The sequence below is a fragment of the Mya arenaria genome, chromosome 12 (genome assembly GCF_026914265.1).
Source record: "Mya arenaria isolate MELC-2E11 chromosome 12, ASM2691426v1".
Classification (NCBI taxonomy): domain Eukaryota; kingdom Metazoa; phylum Mollusca; class Bivalvia; order Myida; family Myidae; genus Mya; species Mya arenaria.
In genome coordinates this window covers 7,052,292-7,074,264 of record NC_069133.1, presented here as the reverse complement: position 1 = coordinate 7,074,264, position 21,973 = coordinate 7,052,292, and the positions used below count along the sequence as shown (strand labels likewise).

General features: G+C 39.6%; 1 protein-coding gene across 1 annotated transcript in view; it reads left to right on the top strand.

Annotated features, from left to right (window-relative positions):
- The window catches only part of LOC128211949 (uncharacterized), a 44,890-nt gene that overhangs the window by 9,722 nt on the left and 13,195 nt on the right, over positions 1 to 21,973 (top strand). Inside the window, exons 9-37 of the mRNA XM_052917111.1 lie at positions 118 to 172; positions 473 to 542; positions 913 to 997; positions 1,317 to 1,469; positions 6,390 to 6,523; positions 6,881 to 6,938; positions 7,125 to 7,265; positions 7,878 to 8,104; positions 8,480 to 8,616; positions 8,825 to 9,003; positions 9,449 to 9,594; positions 10,176 to 10,296; positions 10,548 to 10,768; positions 11,147 to 11,289; positions 12,105 to 12,175; positions 12,612 to 12,769; positions 13,149 to 13,315; positions 13,506 to 13,680; positions 13,922 to 14,412; positions 14,656 to 14,916; positions 15,025 to 15,362; positions 15,520 to 15,723; positions 15,902 to 16,102; positions 16,456 to 16,592; positions 17,873 to 18,032; positions 18,768 to 18,838; positions 19,017 to 19,174; positions 20,000 to 21,202; positions 21,695 to 21,789. Coding sequence (XP_052773071.1) covers positions 118 to 172; positions 473 to 542; positions 913 to 997; positions 1,317 to 1,469; positions 6,390 to 6,523; positions 6,881 to 6,938; positions 7,125 to 7,265; positions 7,878 to 8,104; positions 8,480 to 8,616; positions 8,825 to 9,003; positions 9,449 to 9,594; positions 10,176 to 10,296; positions 10,548 to 10,768; positions 11,147 to 11,289; positions 12,105 to 12,175; positions 12,612 to 12,769; positions 13,149 to 13,315; positions 13,506 to 13,680; positions 13,922 to 14,412; positions 14,656 to 14,916; positions 15,025 to 15,362; positions 15,520 to 15,723; positions 15,902 to 16,102; positions 16,456 to 16,592; positions 17,873 to 18,032; positions 18,768 to 18,838; positions 19,017 to 19,174; positions 20,000 to 21,202; positions 21,695 to 21,789 — 5,760 coding nt within the window. The remainder of the gene's footprint in view (positions 1 to 117; positions 173 to 472; positions 543 to 912; positions 998 to 1,316; positions 1,470 to 6,389; positions 6,524 to 6,880; positions 6,939 to 7,124; positions 7,266 to 7,877; positions 8,105 to 8,479; positions 8,617 to 8,824; positions 9,004 to 9,448; positions 9,595 to 10,175; positions 10,297 to 10,547; positions 10,769 to 11,146; positions 11,290 to 12,104; positions 12,176 to 12,611; positions 12,770 to 13,148; positions 13,316 to 13,505; positions 13,681 to 13,921; positions 14,413 to 14,655; positions 14,917 to 15,024; positions 15,363 to 15,519; positions 15,724 to 15,901; positions 16,103 to 16,455; positions 16,593 to 17,872; positions 18,033 to 18,767; positions 18,839 to 19,016; positions 19,175 to 19,999; positions 21,203 to 21,694; positions 21,790 to 21,973) is intronic.

Genomic DNA, 21,973 nt, shown 5'->3' with positions numbered 1-21,973 from the left:
AAGAACAAACTGTCTAAACACTCTTATTGTTAAAACCGGTTTAAAGAAATATAGTGTAAAACATAATCGACCCAACACTAATATTAAGGACGATATTGAAACGAATAAATTTTTCAGAGTTTCCGAAGATTTCTTCCATTTCTAGAAGCAGAGTAAAATTGATGGCCAAAAGGTTTGTTTACTTCTTGTTACTTTGTAACCCGGTGAGATAAATTTATATGTATTCAGTAAATTATAAACAATATTGACCTTTCTTAAAGACGAGTACTCTTAAGCAAAACACGATCTTACAAAGTTTAAGTAAACAAAATACGAGTTTGCACAGAGAATGTGCATTGTAATGGACGCCGTCAAATCACTTCCTGGTTGTTTTCTTCAGAAAAATTATGTGACAAAAACTTCAAAATATTTTTTCCATCAAGTATCGAACAAGAAAGTGCTATATTTTCTGATCCCACTGTTTCCCCTACAGCAAGCACTACGCGCCACCCACGCTGTACGCTGTTCATGAGATGCACCAGGATTCCATCAGCGTCAAGCAGGTATGTTCTTTTATGAAGGTGACTTCGCAGGTACATTCCCGTAATGTGGACGCTTTCCCGGCTTAGTCTGTCTTATCAGTTGACAAACTTATCCTCAAATGAAATATGTTTGGGTAAAGTCAGAGGTTAATTTTCGCATCATATCTTTATCAAATCAAATGTTAAGATACGTTAAACAAATTCATTAAAACAATATCTATAAATGTCACAAAGTACGTGTACTTGAAGGTAGATAAGGAAAAGATATACTCGTAAACATTTGTTTATGTATTGTCGTTTAGAATAAGATCGCATATTATGCCTCATCTACGGAATAGTTCACTCTTTAATTCAATAAAATTGTCAATGGTAAACGCTTGGCTTTCTTCAGAGGCCCCAAGTGAAGATCCCGTTGAGGGAGGCTGAGAAGGACATCCAGGGCTATCTACAATGTATTCACGCCATCGAGAATAAGTGTAAGTACACACGATCGTCACTGGCCCAACCGTTCCCCACCTTACTCATAGTAAAGGATACAGATACGCGGACTAATCTTAAGACGGACCTCGTTCGTGTTAGAAAGAAAACATTTATCATGGTTAATATTCCACATGTCCATGATTCCTTACTACTGTGTTCGGCTTATATGAACGTCAAAAGTGTTTCCTGTCTTCAAAATATGGATGTCTGCGTTCATGCTACCCCTTATGTCTAGCATAGAGAAGCAGAGCACATTAACTCAATGAAGCAGAACACTAATATATTACCATAACTATGAACCCTTGTATGCTCCAGACGACCGGAACCGTACCGAGTGCGTGCACCAACTACGGACACTTGTTCATTCCCTGGAGCGTGACGACTTCCTGGGACTGGGACAGGACGCGTTGTCCAAGGAATGCCCGGAGAATGACACATTGTGTGCCGACGAGAGGAACCTATTCATAGGTAAGATAATCGCTGAGTAGCAGTTCTGCCCAGATGTGTAGCCTTACCACCACGATGTGAAGCAATTATATCCCGCTGTGAAGCATTTCCGCACTGTTGTGTAGCAATTATGTCCCGCTGTGAAGCATTAACGCACTGTTGTGAAGCAATTATGTCCCGCTGTGAAGCATTAACGCACTGTTGTGTAGCAATTATGTCCCGATGTGTAGCATTTCCGCACTGTTGTGTAGCAATTATGTCCCGCTGTGTAGCATTAACGCACCGTTGTGAAGCAGTTATGTCCCGCTGTGTAGCATTAACGCACCGTTGTGTAGCAATTATGTCCCTCTGTGTAGCATTAACGCACTGTTGTGTAGCAATTATGTCCGGCTGTGTAGCATTAACGCACTGTTGTGTAGCAATTATGTCCCGCTGTGAAGCATTTCTGCACTGTTGTGAAGCAGTGTAGCATTTACGCACTGTTGTGAAGCAGTTATGTCCCGCTGTGAAGCATTTCCGCACTGTTGTGTAGCAATAATGTCCCGCTGTGTAGCATTTCCGCACTGTTGTGTAGCAATTATGTCCCGCTGTGTAGCATTAACGCACTGTTGTGTAGCAATTATGTCCCGCTGTGTAGCATTAACGCACTGTTGTGTAGCAATTATGTCCCGCTGTGTAGCATTAACGCACTGTTGTGTAGCAATTATGTCCCGCTGTGTAGCATTTACGCACTGTTGTGTAGCAATTATGTTCCGCTGTGTAGCATTTCCGCACTGTTGTGAAGCAGTGTAGCATTTACGCACTGTTGTGTAGCAATTATGTCCCACTGTGTAGCATTTACGCACTGTTGTGTAGCAATTATGTTCCGCTGTGTAGCATTAACGCACTGTTGTGAAGCAGTGTAGCATTTACGCACTGTTGTGAAGCAGTTATGTCCCGCTGTGTAGCATTTACGCACTGTTGTGAAGCAATTATGTCCTGCTGTGTAGCATTAACGCACTTACCCCTGCTGTGTAACATTTACAAGCCGCCGTGTAGCATTTAAAACACACTATGTAGCATTTACAACCGTGTAGCATTTACACATCGATATGTAGCATTTTGCCACTTTTATCGCACTGGTAAGTAACCTTTTCGCCCCTCTGTGAAGCCTTATCGCAATGCTGAGTAACCTTTACACGCCCGTCTGTGTAAATTTATCACACTGCTGAGTCATCATTTCGCCACAATGCGTAGCCATATCAAACTGCTGCGTAACCTTTGCATGCCCCTCAGTGTAGCCTTTTCGCACTGCTGAGTAACATTTGCGCCCCTCTGTGTAGCCTAATCCCACCGCTGAGTAGCATTTTTGCCACTCTGTGTCCTATCACATTGCGGAGTAAAATTTACGCCCCTCGGTGTAGCCTTGTCACTCTGCTGAGTAGCATTTGCGCCCCTCTGTGTAGCCTTACCACACTGCTGAGTAACATTTGCGCCCCTCTGTGAAGCCTTATCACACTGCTGAGTAACATTTGCGCACCTCTGTGTAGCCTTGTCACACTGCTGAGTAACATTTAAGCCCCTCTGTGTAGCCTTGTCACACTGCTGGGTAACATGTACGCCCCTCTGTGTAGTCTTATCACACTGCTGAGTAACATTTAAGCCCCCCTGTGTAGCCTTATCGCACTGCTGTGTAACCTTTGCGCCCCTCTGTGTAGCCTTATCACACTGCTGAGTAACATTTGCGCCCCTCTGTGTAATCTTTTCACACTGCTGAGTAACATTTAAGCCCCTCTGTGTAGCCTTGTCACACTGCTGGGTAACATTTAAACCCCCCTGTGTAGCCTTGTCACACTGCTGGGTAACATGTACGCCCCTCTGTGTAGTCTTATCACACTGCTGAGTAACATTTAAGCCCCCCTGTGTAACCTTTACGCTCCTTTGTGTAACCTTATCGCAATGCTGAGTACCCTTACACCCCTCCATGTAGCCTTATCGCACTGCTGGGTAACCGTTACGCCCCTCTGTGTAGCCTTATCACACTGCTAAGCAACATTTACGCCCCTCTTTGTAGCCTCATCGCACTGCTAAGCAACCTTTACGCCCCTCTGTGTAGCCTTATCGCACTGCTAAGCAACCTTTACGCCCCTCTGTGTAGCCTTATCGCACTGCTAAGCAACCTTTACGCCCCTCTGTGTAGCCTTATCACACTGCTAAGCAACCTTTACGCCCCTCTGTGTAGCCTCATCACACTGCTAAGCAAGCTTGACGCCCCTCTGCGTGGCCTTATCATACTCCTGAAAAGCATTACGTCGCACCGCGAAGCCATTTATACCGCTTTCCGTCGCGTTGGAAAGTATAGCCTATCCACCCCGCTGTGTATCCTTTTCATCCCGCCTTGAAGCCCTATACTGCGAAGTGTAGCCTTATTGTTGCGCTGTGTAGTATAACCTTTTCACCCCGCTGTGTAGCCTTTCTGCCGAGCTGATAAGCCTCTTCGCCGCGCTGTATAGAACAACGTATCCACTCTGCTGTGTAGCCATTCCAACCTGCTGTGTAGCCTTTCCGCCAAGCTTTATAGTATAATCTTGTTCAACCCGCTGTGTAGCCTTCCAGCCACGCCGTGTAGCCTTTTCATCACACTTTTTTGTATAATACTTCTATTCCGCTGTGTATTCCAAGTTGAATAGTAAATCCTTTCGATCCCTCTGTGTAGCCTTTACACCAAGCTGTTTTGTAGAACCTATCCAGTGCGCTGAAAACCTTGCCACCAGGTTGTGTAGTATAACATTTTGACCCTGGGTCGAAGCCTTTCTGCCGCGCCGTGAAGTATAGCTTATCCAGCTTGCTGTGAAGCCCTTCCACCGCTCTGTGTAGCCTTGTCGCCGCGCTGTGTTGTATAACATTTCCATCCCGCTGTGTAGCCTTTCCGCCGCGCTGTGTAGTATAACATTTCCATCCCGCTGTGTAGCCTTTCCGCCGCGCTGTTTAGTATAACATTTCCATCCCGCTGTGTAGCCTTTCCGCCGCGCTGTGTAGTATAACATTTCCATCCCGCTGTGTAGCCTTTCCGCCGCGCTGTGTAGTATAACATTTCCATCCCGCTGTGTAGCCTTTCCGCCGCGCTGTGTAGTATAACATTTCCACCCCCTTGTGTAGCATTTCCGCCGTGTTGTGTCGTATAACCTTTTCATCCCGTGGTGTGTAGTTAAATCTTTTCAACCCACTCTGTAGCCTTTCCCCCAAGCTGATTAGTATAATTTTGTTCAATCCGCTGTGTGTCTTTCCGCCAAGCTGTATAGTATTATCTTGTTCAACCCACTCTGTAGCCTTTCCCCAAGCTGATTAGTATAATCTTGTTCAATCCGCTGTGTGTCTTTCCGCCAAGCTGTATAGTATTATCTTGTTCAACCCACTCTGTAGCCTTTCCCCAAGCTGTATAGTATAATCTTGTTCAACCAACTCTGTAGCCTTTCCCCCAAGCTGATTAGTATAATTTTGTTCAATCCGCTGTGTGTCTTTCCGCCAAGCTGTATAGTATAATCTTGTTCAACCCACTCTGTAGCCTTTCCCCCAAGCTGATTAGTATAATTTTGTTCAATCCGCTGTGTGTCTTTCCGCCAAGCTGTATAGTATTATCTTGTTCAACCAACTCTGTAGCCTTTCCCCCAAGCTGATTAGTATAATTTTGTTCAATCCGCTGTGTGTCTTTCCGCCAAGCTGTATAGTATTATCTTGTTCAACCCGCTGTGTAGCCTTTCCCCCAAGCTGTATAGTATAATCTTGTTCAACCCACTCTGTAGCCTTTCCCCCAAGCTGTATAGTATAATCTTGTTCAACCCGCTCTGTAGCCTTTCCGCCAAGCTGTATAGTATTATCTTGTTCAACCCGCTGTGTAGCCTTTCCCCCAAGCTGTATAGTATAATTTTGTTCAACCCGCTGTGTGTCTTTCCGCCAAGCTGTATAGTATTATCTTGTTCAACCCACTCTGTAGCCTTTCCGCCAAGCTGATAAGTATAATCTTGTTCAACCCGCTGTGTAGCCTTTCCGCCAAGCTGTATAGTATTATCTTGTTCAACCCGCTGTGTAGCCTTTCCGCCAAGCTGATAAGTATAATCTTGTTCAACCCGCTGTGTAGCCTTTCCCCAAGCTGTATAGTATTATCTTGTTCAACCCGCTGTGTAGCCTTTCCCCCAAGCTGTATAGTATTATCTTGTTCAACCCACTCTGTAGCCTTTCCCCCAAGCTGTATAGTATTATCTTGTTCAACCCGCTGTGTAGCCTTTCCCCCAAGCTGTATAGTATAATCTTGTTCAACCCGCTGTGTGTCTTTCCGCCAAGCTGTATAGTATTATCTTGTTCAACCCACTCTGTAGCCTTTCCCCAAGCTGTATAGTATTATCTTGTTCAACCCGCTGTGTAGCCTTTCCCCTAGCTGTATAGTATTATCTTGTTCAACCCGCTGTGTAGCCTTTCCGCCAAGCTGATAAGTATAATCTTGTTCAACCCGCTGTGTAGCCTTTCCGCCAAGCTGTATAGTATTATCTTGTTCAACCCGCTGTGTAGCCTTTCCGCCAAGCTGTATAGTATTATCTTTTCAACCCACTCTGTAGCCTTTCCCCCAAGCTGATTGGTATAATCTTGTTCAACCCGCTGTGTGTCTTTCCGCCAAGCTGTATAGTATTATCTTGTTCAACCCACTCTGTAGCCTTTCCGCCAAACTGTGAAGTATAATCTTGTTCAACCAACTCTGTGGCCTTTCTGTCAAGCTGTTTAGAATTATCTTGTTCAACCCACTGTGAAGCATTTCCGCGAAGAGATAAGCTCTTATATTTTATCTATGTGTTTACGTACTTTATTTTGAGTATTGAAAACCCTTTTAAATATATAATTGAACTGTTTTTAGAGTTTAGCGCTGTCACTCACCAGTGAGATTGTTATCGATATTATTTACTTTTTCAGACCTGATAGCACGAGAGGGGAGTGCGGACGCCCAGTTGCTAGTGCTGGAGCTGGTCATGATGAAACCGAACGCCACTGAGGACGACTTGAGGAGGTGTCTATTCCACTCCATCGCCATACAGTCACCTGTACAGGTTGGGCGAGACTTATTCAATATATAGCTTTCAAACAATGCATCAAGCAATTATAGATCAGTTAAAATAGTCATATACAGTCGAAGCTCGTTGGCTCGAACTCCCAGGGACCGGCGAAAATACCCCGAGCCTCGAAAAATCGAGCCAAGCGGGAATGCTTAGGTTCAGTTTAAAGTAATCGGTCCTTTACATCCAGCTCGAGCCTAAGAGGAATTCGAGCCAGGCGATTGCTTATACTTATAAAGCAAATTAGCATATCATTAACTTTGTTTATGTATTGTTTATTAAAAATCATTAAGATTGTAATATATAAACGGCTAACATTAACGTTGATAGTGGGCTTGAATGATCTTACAGGAGCTTGTCCAATATGTGGAAGCACTTTGCTTTGAAGACGAACACATTATGCCTGGAGGTAAGAAGCAATTGCCTTTAGTGAAATATCAATTGAATGTATAAGGCTGCACTTCAATGTTAAAGGAAACTTTGCTCTTTGCATGTTTGACATAGTTTCAGTGAAAGGGCAAATATTTGAATTCCAATCTGAATAGTCAATATTGTAAAGTACTTGTCATCATCCCTACTATGATGTTTCATACAGACACGCCGACGCTGACGAAGACTCGAAAACGAGCGTGTCTGTCTCTGGGAGCGATGGCAAAGTCCCTGCACGACAGAAACCTCACCGAGTCTGATCGCATCGTGGAGAGAATCGAGCACTGGTTGGACCACCACAATGAGAGTGAGTAGTCTCCCTTTGATTGGCGTCAGCGTTTGTAAGGATTATGTCGCGTTTTCGACGAAGAGTTAATTGTTATCGACTAAGCCTGATGTACTCCCAGGGGATAAAATGTGTCATGATTCGTTATGCACCAGTCAATTGTAACCACGCCCCCCACCCCACCCCCGAGGTCCGGGGAATAGCGGGGAATTTGACTTTCGGTCCAGCCAACCCCGGCTAAAATCCCCGTCCTGCGGGGATGAACTGATGGTAAAATCCCCGCCAAATGCCCCCGCACCGAAGGGACCTGAGGTTAGGCCCAATCCCGCTATATTTTGCGCGAAGACAAATCCACCGCATTCACCCGGCACTGCCGGGCCACCTGAAAGGTAAAAACACGGCCCATTTCCCCGGCTATCCCCGGTTTAGCCCCGGACCTGGGGGCCGTGGTTACAATTGTAGGGTGTAAAACATTATGTATAAGACTCCTTTAGGCTGTTAATTTACTCAATCAACATATTTCATATGTGATAGTAATTGGAGTTGTTTCAGGGCATACGCAAAACATCATATTTCTGATGCAAACACAATATAACCATCAGTAACAATAAACTATTATTATTCTCAAAACAGGCAGATCAATGGAAATCGTGAAGCCAAGGCGAAAGCGGTCAATCATTCAACACGATATACCTGCGAGGAAGCACATAGAGACTAAGACTATTCTAATACAGTCGCTAGGAAACGCCGGAAAGACGCGTTCATTACGTCACATCCGGTCCTATATGGAACCGAACGGCGGTGTCACGGCGTGGAGAAGGGCTGCCATTCATAGTTTAAGGCACTTCACCTGCAATGAAGTAAGTGAAATTCTTCATACCTCAATATAAAAACAAAATGAACGCATGGATGACGCTTTTTATCAAGCATTATTAACAATACTTACAGTGTTTTTCTAGCACATTTTCAAAGTGTCCGAAACTTACATAATTTGCCATAAATATGCATTTTAAGTAACGATCAGTATACTGCTCATGTCGATTTATTGATACATATATTTTAATGTACATTGAATCCGTATTTTTGTATTGTGTTGTGTGTGTCTCTCTCAATGAGCGTCTGTAAGCGTCTGTAAGGCCTCAACGGTAAACCTTTGGCTACTGGGCTTGTCCCTGCAGTTTTCTTTGAATTATTGAAAAGCAATCGTTCTTTTCACCATGATCACAAATTTACAGAGCGCCGATGCTTTGGTGAAGAGCGTTATCCACGACAGCGACGAGGTTGTTCGGCAAACTGCGCACACTGTGCTGACCAAACACCCGAAGGCCACCGACAAGAACTTCACTCTGCTACAGGAACCGGAAATAATCAGGTGAGCAGTGAGCGGAAGGATTAAGGAATACTTATTTTATTTATGTATAAGATTTAAACCGTCAAAACACACCAGAGAGTACACCGCTTTAAAGAAGGGTGTCTACCTTTATTTAAAGATTTACTCACTTATAATTAACATTCTTATACCTACATCTAAGAGTTCTGTTTCTGTCGTAATTATACTTTATATATGCATCAACTTGCAGTAATAACTACACGTACCCGATCGTGAGTCGAGCCAGGAGAAGCCTGCTTCAGACGTTGGAGCAAGGAATCCAAGTGACCATCAAACCTCCAGGCTTCGAGTGGTCCAAAACGCTGGGTACCAGCAACATCGGAGCCAGCTTCGGGCTCATCATTAGAAACATACTCGACCTTAAACTTTGTAAGTGATCGGAAGGATAACGCTTTTATGATTTACATTCCTAAACACTTCATTCGCACAAGCAGTCTGCATTTAATGTTGATTTTGAAGACGATTCACACTAATTTTTTAAATGCTTCGTTAGACTTAAAGGCGCACAATATTGGTTGAAGCAATACAATCAATCATTTTCCTTTCATTTTAATACATTTTTATCTTTAAGTCATTTGACTTGAATGATAAAAAAAACAACAACAACATATGATTGAGGCACAGATAAAAAAATATTAGCCTTTATAAAAAAATGATTAATAGCTACGTAGCCACAAACTCCCCTGTTTAAACATCGCTAATATTTTTATTCATCCGACATAAATTATATTCACTTTTTGCTTTAATCATTAAAGTCGAATGAGCTCTGGACAGAATGATCAGGAAAATTGTTTTCAAATTGTTTATCTTTCAGCGTTGTTGAGCGGTCATTTTATGGTTGACGTGTATGATGGGGCCTGGGCCGAGGCTCACGTGGGAATGATCGGCTTCGAGGTGGACATTGTCAAGGCCTACGTCTGCTTCAAGGGGCATATAGGTTACGACCTGAACGTTCTCAAGGTATTTTTGATGCTTGTTTCTGTCCATCTGACTTTTGGTCATCATGCCATTGAACAATAACCAGATGTGCCCTTTTACTGCTGAGCTTGTATAAGTACAATTTACTTGAAGTGTAATATGGTTGCGTTTTTATTTATGAAACAATTTGATCGGAATGCACAGCCTATAAACAGATAATATAGTTTGATTGTCCGGTTAGCTCAGTAGTTAGCGCACTCGCTTCTCACCAAGGCGACCCGGGTTTGATTCCTGGCCTGGGCGCATGTGAGTTTGGTAAGTGGTCACCAAGCCGGACACGTGGGTTTTCTCCGGGTACTCCGGTTTCCCCCACAACACAAGACCTCACTCTTGCGCAACGAGAGTGACTTAGTATAAGGTATCATAACCTTCTTCACAATCGTTGTAAAACATGTACTGTTTAAACTATGAACAGATAAGATATTACTTGGTATGGATAATTACAGTGGGCACGTAAGCAGTGTTTTTTCATTGATGATGAGTGTAAGTGTGGTAAAATGTTCAATCAGGACATGTTTTGCATACTGATTCGTCCAAGTTTTATACCCCACCTTTCGCTGCAGGATTTCGGTATCAACAGCCTATCGGACTTGGTTCATATTTTTGACAAAATCGTCGCCAAGATAGTCGATCCTATCGTAGATGCTGTAACATCGTTCAAGAAGGTCATCACCATGTTGAAAGGTAACCATTTGCTACAGTTTGTGTTAGGCTACAGTTATACACATTTTTTTATTAATTGATCTTTTTTCACTATGAAACGAAACGTTTTCAAAACAAGCCAGCAAACATATATGTATGCTAATATAACATCCACAGGTAGCGTTGCTCTAGACTTTTGAAAGCTTATTTTGTTTTGTTTTTGTCGTTATATAATAGGGTTAATAAAAAAACTGGCCATTTTGATTGTTTGTAAATATTGTTTTTGGCTTCAGATGGGAAAAGCTTAAAGACAGTTGTCAATACCTTGGTCGATACTGTAAAGCACCTACCAACTACACTCGGCGATGTTGTTAACAGAATGAAAGACTTTATCAAGGATGTATTCAGTATTCAAGTAAGCGGCGATGCTGTAGTCGACGAAATAAAGGCCATCGTGAAAGAGGTCAGGGATTTCGTTGATGGAACTGCCCAAGATGCTCTCAAGTTTTACAACGTAAGGAGTTGTATTTAATTATGTTTCGCATTATTTTGTTTTATTTCCATCGTATTTAAATAAATGGTAATGCATCAGTATCACATTGTTACATATACTTCCAATAAATGTTCACTAGACACCTCAATTCTTTCCATGAATATAGAATTGTTATCAAATTTGAAGTATACGTTCGTATAAATGCCATTTCATTTTTAATGCCGATCTAAACGATACGATATTAACGATACGAACATGAAGACATGTTATATATTTATACTGTAAAATATGACCTTTTGATATATACTACTGGTGTTAAAAAAGAAAAGTTTGTAAAAGGGTTAGCTATATTATATAGAATTGCTGATGCTTCTTAACACAAACATTTCGCATCTATAGGATGTCGTAGATTCTGTAACAATGGCCCTCCCGTTCATCGCTAAGAAGATAACGGACGCATTCAACTGCATCGTCGAGGCCATTGCAAAACTCTTCACCAATCCGATGCAAGCCATCACTAGCATGTCCACGGCTGTAATTGAGTAAGCTCGGACTAAGAGGAGTATAATATAGGTTATGTTTGGTGTAGGCAAAATAAATGTTCATTTTAGTGCATCATTTGACTTAAAAGGGTTAAAACAACACTAAAGCATACGATTTGTGTACTGTTTAAACAATGTTATACTTTTTAAGTGGGGTTTTAGTTACTACGTGGCCACATATTCCCCAGTTAAAAAATCGCCCAAAATATCGCTAATGTTATTTTAACTGTACACAAATCATGTTTTTTATTATCATTTAATGAGTTAAACGTTATAATGTTTTAAAGCTGCACTTTCACAGATTGAACGTTTTGACAATGTTTTTAATTTTTTGTCTTGGAACGAGCCATTTTTGCGAAAATCCATGGAAACCAGTTATAAAAGACTGCTGACAAAAAATCAGATCGCAGATTTTTATATTTAAGTTCAAAAATTGATATTTCATGCATTTTTCCTAAACCGTTAGTAACGGTTTAAGCCATAAAACATTAATTTTCGAACGGAAATATGAAAATCTACGATATAATTTTATGTCAGCAATTTTATATCATTGTTTTGCAGATATTTACGCAAAAAAATCCTATTTCCAATACAAAAAATAAAAAAGTTGTTAAAATTGCATATCTGTGAGAGTGCAGCTTTAAAAAAATCCGTATGTCATGTTGATATTTTTAGTCAATAAACCAGTAAACATGCAGAAGTATTCAATAAAAGATATCAAAATTATCATAAAAGGTTTTACTAATTTTTGTAATTTTAACAATTTCGTCTTGTAAAGTGAGATTCACGAACTATAATATATTTTCTTATTACAGTATCAAAATGGCGATCACAATGGTGGTAGATGTAAAAAATAAGATTGTGGATGCCTGTAAATTTATTAAAGGTGGGTCCTATTATACACGTCAATTTGTTTTTGTAGCTGCCATTGTATGTCCCATTGAACCAAGAAGGAAATTTATAAAAGGTGTGTCCGTCATGGTTAAAAAAAATGGATTAAACTAAGGAGAAGCCATATGACAAAAGCGGTACTAGTGTATTTTATAATATAACCATGCAGTCGAATACCTAGATAGCTTCAATAACAAAGAACAGAACATATATGAATCAGATGATCATAGACTCATGTGCCCGATAATACAAAAGATACATTTTATCAGTCAAAATTACAAACGAATATACAAAATAACTAAATGCATGTTTTATACCGTATAATGCACAATTTTAAAAATCATTACAATGAGAGCTCCCATATTAAATGTCATTTTAGTATTTTTGACCATAAATCACATTTTTAAGCATGTTATGCTATATTCACATAGGAAGGGTCACTGAGTGGATATCTATGATAAAAAGAATCCCATCGATTCTGAATCGCATGAAGGAAGTTTTTAGGAAACTAGCAAATTCCATCAAAAACAGTGGAAAGGCAATCGGGAAAGAAACCAAATCACTTGTTAGTGACGGAGTCAATCAAGTGGTATGTATAATTGAAAAAAAAATGAAAATGTAGTGAAGTCAAATTTACACATATATATTTATTTATTGAGCAGCTGACAATTTCTGAATTCGTTCAATACCTGCAGCCAATTATAAATTGGTTATTTTCTTGGTTTGGTCAAAGTTATCATATGTATTGATTGGTCAAAAGTTATCCAATGGTTATTATTAACCAATGAAATCATTTAAATATGTAAGCAAGCCAAAAGATAACACTTGGATAACTTATCCAGAGTTGAACAATTTGTTGCTGACCGTTGCTCTGATGCAGCACTGACATTTTGGTCGATGTTGATGTTCTATGCTTAAATATAATTTACTATCTGTTCGTATCTAATATGTACATCATTCATTTCCAGAAAGGAGGATTAAATGACCTTCAAAAAGACCTCGAGGCTAAATGGAATCACGTCATTGAGCCTTTTCAACCACTGATACATTTTGTGTCAAACTTCGTAGACCTGTTCAAATCCATCATGGACGCAATACAGGGCATTAAATGGGGATACAAGAAGATAAAGGAGACGTAAGCATACGATTTTGTTTCAATGAATCACAGAGCTCAACCTGGCACGTAATGAAACCTGTACTTTAGTACCTATATAAAGAGCCATAGTCGGTGTGTGTTTCATGATGAGCACAGTTATGTAGCTAGTAAACATTACAAAAAGATATCCTTTATGATACAAAATGTGCTTACATCTTACGAATTTCAGTATCGAGACTAGCAAATCCCTTGTGCAGAAGGTGTTCGGGCCGAAGTTTCACCGCGACTTCCCAACAGCCCGTCGTGGTAAGTTTGACGACTGTCCTGATGGTGTCTGGCCAACCACAGCTAATGGCGCCTACGACACTACCGGAGTTGACCTCAAACTTGGCGTGGGACAATCGGTATGGTATATCGTATTAATGTACATGTATGTCTATGTTACTCTATTTAAATTGGAGTGCTTGAAGTAAACAAGAGTGGCTTAAGTAATTTTAAAGTTTATTATTCGATACATGGCTGGAATTTGATTACAGGAAATACATAGAACTAGTGGTAACTGTACAATTGCAATTGTCTTTACTTATAAATCATGAACAGAAAGCATTTTCCTTAGATTTTTACCACATCATTAATTTTCTTCAGATACAAATGCCAGTCAACGGAATCTTGAAAATATTCAAAGACGAAAGGAAAGTTGTAGTTCAACCAAAAGACCCTGAATTCATTGCTTTGGAAATTGTGATCGAGAACATTGACGCTGATCAATCTAAGGACGGTAAAAGTGTTGATGCGGGTGAAAAGATCGGTAAAGCGACAACAGCTCGCTCTTGCAAACCGCGAAAATTAGATATCATAGTCAAGGAAGCAGCAGATCAATCGCAGGACGGAAACCAGGCGAATACAGATAAACTGCTTGAGATTACCATAGGCGAAGCTAAAATTCCGAAACAAAGCGACTGGCTCTCAACCAAAGCGTCCCGGGGGAAGAACTATATCCACGTGTCAGTTCGTCCGTCGCAGGGTGAGGAGATACTTCCGGACGCTGATTACGACTACACTGATCCTTCTCCGTTCTTAGACAGGCTCGTCCCTATTCCGAAATGGATTCAGGATTGCAATGACCATGAGTTTAGGTATGCAATTACCATTTCACTGTAGTTACAGTTAATTCCATTACATTCTTGCTAACTTTACATTAAAGTCAAATTTTCAAGGTTATGACTCAGAAGAATCCCTTTTTCAAGAATAGACTAAATATTACAAAATATATGTTGCACTTGATGTCAAATTGAAATCTATTTTGCCGAGTGATAACAGAAAGCAATATTTCTGTTATGTATATTATAATTGTAGCTTACAGTTTCTCTTACTTTCAGGTATATTGGGCAGACGTTTGAGTCGGGTGAGTCGGCGGAGGGCGAGGACCCCGATTCCAAGGAAGATCCAATTGACAGAGGCCGGGAACCGGACGCGGACGCACTTGATGACATGCTAGGAGACGAAGATACGAGTTACAGACCTGATGACCCGGATCTCTATGACCCTTCTTCCTTTGGTGATAGTTTAAAGGAGAGTCTGAAGGAACAGGCCAAACAATTTGCGGAGTTTTTTAAAACGGCACTGTTTGGAAAAAATGGGTAATGACAATATTTCACAACAATTTTAAAATTAAATGCGCATAAATATATCCAAACCCTTTTATGCCATTGATATTAATTTTACCACTTTTATTACTTTTAATTCAGCCCTGAAGTACCAAACATCCTTGAGATCGTTGATGTTAACGGTAAGACGGTTGATTGGATTATAAACAAGTTAAGTAATACGTCAGAAATTGGTATTAAGTTTAACGGCATTGTGCACAAACTGGCGTGTGCAAAACGGTCTGAACCGTTCGGGGCAGCTTTAACGATGACACCAAACACCGTGCTCACGTTCCTTAAGAACAATCATGCAAACTTTGAGTTCGGAGGGCTAGATTTTGGCTCAATAGAAACGGGGGAAACAGGGACGCATGGTCATACTTTGAAATTCGGGGATCCAGGCCAAATGACGCTTACTATGGCATCTTTACCAGAGAAAAGTAAGCTGCTGAAATGTGCATGTTATTCCATGTGAATATGACGTTAAAAAGTATTGAAATTCTATGAAGCGCGATACACATCCTTTTCAAATAGTAAATGTTCTTTATCCGGAATATGTAACAGGGATGTGTTTGCATTTCTTCTTTTACATTTCAGTTTGTCCTGCATTCAAAGATAAAATTGCCAAAGGATTCGGGCACATATGTTTTGTCCATGACGACTGTTTGGGTTTAAGCTGTAATGTTCCATTCTTTTATGGTGCAAAAACAACAACAATACATGCATCAGTTGCGCTGAAGCCTTTAGACATGGCAATCGTGGTAGAAATAATGGACAACACTCATATACTTCAACCAGATGGTAAAATATAGTTACCTCAAATAATTATCATAATAGACATTTCACATTTTATTTTAAAAATGATACTGTCCACTTCTTACATGTTATAATCAAATGGTTGTGAACGAGCAATTTCACATATTTAAAGTAAACCACATAAATCAAGATACACTTCACGCAAGGTTCTCTTTGTACTCAGGTACGGACGTCAACATAGACCTTCATAGTAAGCTGTTTGGAATGAATCTCTTCTTTGTGGGAAATGTGCGGTTAAATGAAGGCACGGTTCACCTCACAGCCGAATTCAAACTTTGTGCTGACCTCTTTGCGGTATGTCTTCCGCCGATTGAACTGTTTCATGACATACCATTTATCCCAAATGGCAACAGACGTAAACGAGGTATGTTGTTCATATGATTTATCATTATGTTAACACCTGTATTCTGATTCACTCTCTGATATTCAATGTTGACGTTTATTTTAAGGATTTCTTCGAACTGTATATACTGTTGTAAAGTGTACTATTATATTTTTCAGTTCATCATCATTGAAGTATATTTGCCATATAGCGGGGTCTTATTCGAGCCATAAATAAATATTAATATGAAAAACTGAAAAAGCATGCATACACTTTTAGTATATGATGAAGGATATAACATGAACAAATTTAGATACCTTTGAACATTATGTTTATAGTTTTATTTTTTGAAGTTCTATACGAATTATGATACCTATATCTTTCTACATTTTCAGAAACTGGAGGTTGTCCGGATTTTGAGATGTGGCGCCTTCCGGTGCCAATGTTTATGATGCAGCTGAGCGAATTCGGCCTGATGACCAAGGAGGTGACACAGACATTGGAACAAGTCAGACAGACAGTCCTAAATGAGGTTAGGGCCGTACAACTAGAAATTGTTTGCGTTCATCTTCCTCGTATCAGTGCTGCAATTTATATACACGTTACAACTCTGATTGGTCGGTTTTCGAAATCCAATATAAGAAGTATAATGTGGAAAATCACCTCGACCCTAATTAAGGAAATGACATATACAAGTACCGAAAACAAAGCTAATGATTGTTAAGTCTGTCTTGACAAGTTGTACTTACTTAGAGTAATTATCCCTTCTGAACCAAATTATTTCCGTCCATTTCATGAAATAGTGAGCTATTTTCTACATTGATATATCAAGAGTATTCTTCCATCTGAAAAACAAACAAACTACAAACGATTCAAATGACTACGTTGTGAAATATCTTCATTCCAATTGAAAATATAGTATAAACCCCCGGAATAATGGTTGTATTTAGAGTTATTGCATTTGGATTAGTTTTATACTTATTAAGTTTACTTTTTTCATAACTTTATATGTTTTTGACATATTGACTTCAACTCATTGGCCCATTATTCCTGATAAATAATGCTCAACCAAAAAGAAAATGTCATGCCTTTTATAACATATGTTAGAGTCCTTACTTCTATATAGTAGAACTGAGGACCATTAACTTAAGTGATGCTTACTCAACGGTATTAGGCATATAAGGAGTATACATCACTCATATTGGGTAGTGTGGTGCGGTATTAATCACATCCAATGATAGCACTAGTGTTTTTGAAATATAGAACAAGTGTTAGGTGAACAATTATAAAAGTTGTTCTGGGGCCGTATTCAATAAGCATCTTAGTAAAGAAATTCAACCTAGTGAAAAAACCTGCCTTTTTCTAATTTGAATTTTAAGAAAACGAACAATGTTTGTACACCAAAAATGTGAAAATAAGGAAGTAAATGGTCTAAACAATGCATGCATATGAATAAATTTGATGAAAAGTAGCGGGTATTTAAAATAATCGATGTCAAAAATTACGAAATTCTCACCAAGTTGAAAATATTCACTAAGATGCTTATTGAATACGGCCCCAGTGTATTTGCTTTTGTCTTGCCATACTCGATCACATTATCTGCAGTCACACAAATGCAAAACTGAGCTTACCTTGTATAATTATCAAATTTAAGAAGAAAATTGTCGATACCAAATTTTAGAATTCTATAAATGAAACTCAATGGTCATCAAATGCACTCGACGAAATATAAATTTCTTTTAAGTCCTTAAACAGTCATTTGTAATAGGAAGTTAAATACTAAAAAAATAGTTTAAACACTTACAATTTCAGCTGATGAATGATGTAAGGGCCAAGCTTGCCGATGCAGCTACAGAGTTTGCAAGTAAAATAGACTTCTGTGTGAGCGCGAACATTCCTGTTCCACCGTTTGACATCGTGTTTTTCAACCTCAGACAGCATTTCATGGTTGGACCCGTCCCACTTTCGCTTGGTAAATTCTTGTTTATTTGATACATGCAATGCGGAAGATATATTTATGTATACTGAATATACTTACCAGCGCACAGCCTTATATATTGGATACATTGTGGCAATGTGGCTTCTAAACATAACACCTCACGGATGATAAAATATTACTTTTTAACTTCACAGAAACTCGCGGTGGGGAAGACGGGGTTAATCATGTATAATTCTTCAACCCGGTACCCATGTTTCACCGTACTTCCCTTCATATTCGATTTATTGGAACTCGACGAATAGGTGGAATCGAACATCTTGTTAAAAATAAAAACAACAAAAATATTAACCAATAACATCCCGGAATTCAATTTTATTCGGATGTCCTCATTACAGAGCGTATCTAAAACTCACTGGCCTATTTAGCCAATGTCCTATACATTTCATATCAAGCAATGTTTGTGCGTTTGGGGTTCCTTTCAGTATATGTAGTTTTAACTGACATTACCTAACAGTGCATGATTGAGCGACATCTTGAAACTCAAACGCAAAGTAACATCCTTGGTTATTGCATTCCTATGTGCATAATTATAAAAGAAATACTTGTCTTGGTGTCATAAAAAATAACGAACAAACGGTAGAAGACTCAAGTATTTAGCCTTATAAACACTAAACGAGACACATACAACGTAGAAGACATCACAAACAGACCAAATGTTTTGTTTTTTCTTAAGTGCCTTCTTATATATTATGAAGTATTGCCTTTTAGGGTTCGGGGCAGGTGGTGCTGTTGGTCTCGGGGTGAAGGTCGGACTGTGTGTGGTCAGCATGACAACACAGGTGTGTTTAATAGTTATTGTAGTAACATGATAACTTTATTTCAACTTCTGTTTAATCAGATACAGACACCGCAATTGCATTTTCGTTTAATAGTACTAGTCGTCTTGGCATTGTATTACCAACGTGTTATAAGGTTTAGAAAACATACACTAATTTGGAGATGCTTTATGCTTTTAAGCTAACCCTGACGCCCTGGGTGGGAGGAAAAGTGTGGGGTGACGCAGCTATTGACATTGGGTTTGCTCGCGGTGGTATCCGCCTAATCGGCTACCTGATGGAGACAAAGTTTCCAATACTAACAGAGCTGGTTTTCTCCAAGTACCCTCTGGATGTAGGGTAAATATAATTGGTGTTGTAGTCAGACTTACATGAACTCGATGACAAAAGAAACGCCTCACCTTAATGCAAAGTGAAAACTGGAACTTTTTAAGTTGTATGTTTTAAAAATTCCAATTTTAAAGAAACGAAACAATATCAACGAGTACATACACATTTTTTTTGATTCGGTTAAACATCAACGTTGGTTGATAAAAGACGTCGGAACGGAAGAGGGGTCAAGTTTTCTCATGGACTTTTATAATGCGTATGTCCACCCACTCTTCGGAGACATTGGCTTAAAATCCTTCTCCTTTTAATTTCGCTTACTTTTGATACTTTTGTCGTGTATTCGACTGTAAATCGTTCATAAAACGCAGCAAGTGATTAAAACAACACATTCTTTGAGGATGTTTCGATTCTCACGGGCTCGACCCCCAATGAGCACGTGCACGAATAACCAATGAGGCGGATAAAAAATGCAAAAAAAAAACGATTGTTTTGTGACATATTGGTTTTATTGCAATATATATATATATATATATATATATATATATATATATATATATATATATATATATATATATATATATATATATATATATATGAGGCATTTCGTTTGTCCTCGAGGTTAGTTGTACTTTCAATACGATGAATGTGGCATTGTCGCATATAAATACAAACAACTGTTATAAGTTTTGGCGAATTGCAAAGAACTACGTCTAGTCTAGTCTAGTCTTTCCCTACGTCTTTGCTTCCGTTATGTGTATAGTTTGTTGTTATTAAAAAAAAACACTCACTTGTTTACAGCAACGTTTGATATGATATGTGCTTTTCTTTTGGTAGGGCGAGAATGGATTTAATCTTGAAGCCATTGCGTCTTGAACTAAGGGCATTTGCAGAAATCTTCCTGATATTTAAGAGGGTGACAGTGTTTGAGGGAACGCTTTGGAAATACTCAGTTCCTACTATCACCAAGAATATTTTCGACAAAAAGAAACGCGACGACGACCCGTCTCCTCCTGATATTCAGCCTTTAACCATTAATGAACGCAGGAGACGTTCCGGTTCAGAAGGTTGTCTGGTACAGCAGATTTACAACCGCCCGTATTACGATCCGGCATTTAAATTAGAAATGTACGCTCAGGACGAAGTCAGTGAAACGAAACTGTTTTACGCAATTGGTACACACAAAGGAGGCACAGACGTGCAAGACTGGACTGATATGGGAGGTAACTCTTTAATGGTTCCAGCAAAGATTCCGGGAGGTATTCCAATATATTGGTCGGTGAAAGCTAAGAATAGCCAAGGCCTTGAGGCTATTGTACAATGTTCGTTAAACACCTATGACAGCACAATAACCGACGGGAGAGTAGAACATTCATACATGTTTTCATCCCATCCTTCAAAGATGGTCGCTTCAGTTGTTGCTTTTGATGACAGTCCGCTCAAGGAAATTCATTATAAAGCAGTCGGATATAGCCCAGGAAAGTATGGTTCCCAGTTTGTGGGATGGGAAGAAGTACGTCTGGACCATTCATCACCGAGACAAGGCGTGTCAGGTCAGCTGCAACATTTTACTCACCCAAGGGAAGGAAAGCTTGTCGCTTACATTTTGCAAACCACGAAGGTCCGGACACCAGAACTTTGCGCCCTAGCTTGCATATCGTACGGATACAACTGTGTTTCATTTGATTACGAATACCATTCGGAAACCTGCGACTTGCACGACATCGTCGAAGGGGCTAATGCATATTTAAGAATCAGCGGAACATACAGCAACTATGAGCGCCTTGGTATTGGTTATCACGTAACGCTAGAGTATGATAACCTGCCGTTATCACACGGTGCGCAGTACTTTGTTAATGTTCAGGTCAACAACGTTCTAGGCTACCAAGCTTTCCTTCTTGGCGAGGGAACCCTCGTAGATTTTACTCCACCAGAACCAGGCCCGATAATGAATAACAAGACGGACTACTTAAAAGCTGATAGGTGCAATGCCTCTGTAACCCAGCGCTGCAACGAAGTCACATGGAAAGCAAATCACAGGTACTTGTATCATTTCATTCGTTTCAAGAAAATCCTTTGGGACCGTTAAAAGTTATTCATCCAGCTGCTTGAAACTGTTGACAATATTGCAAACTGTTGTCAATAACACGTGCTACGAAAACAAATACTGGTGTTTCTGCATTTTTTTCGTATGCTTCCAAAAGGAATGTATGTCCCTCTGTAACAAATATTCAACAGGAGAAACTACACCGGAAGTATGAAATCGGCAGTGTTGGTTCAACCTAAACTACTCGTTATCACATTTTCAAATTAATTAAGACAGAGTAACCAAACAATAAATTACTGCTAGAACATGTTGGACAAACTCAATGTCTAAAAATCTCAACTGTTAAGATTGTTGACGGTCTTGGGTCATGAAAAATGTTGAACCAATTGGTTCACTGTTATAATTCTATTCCAGAACTATCATTGATGATCCTGGATCAGGAACAATGTTTAACCAAACTGGTCCAATGTTTTATTCTATTCCAGAACTATCGTTGACGGTCCGGGATCGGGAACTGTGTTTAACGGACATGAACCACTAAAAGACGGTCTCTATACGCTTACCAATCACTACGTCGCAGGTAACTATACTCAGGAAAATGACATTACATCCGCAGGCACTTTACGGAAGAGGACTATTAAAATTAGCTAGGTCACCTCGTTCGAACCTCATTGTATATCATTAATCTCTTTAGCTCCAAGAAAGTAGTGCATTTTATAGGTTTTCCTACATCATATAAATTGACATACTTTTCCGTTTTAAGT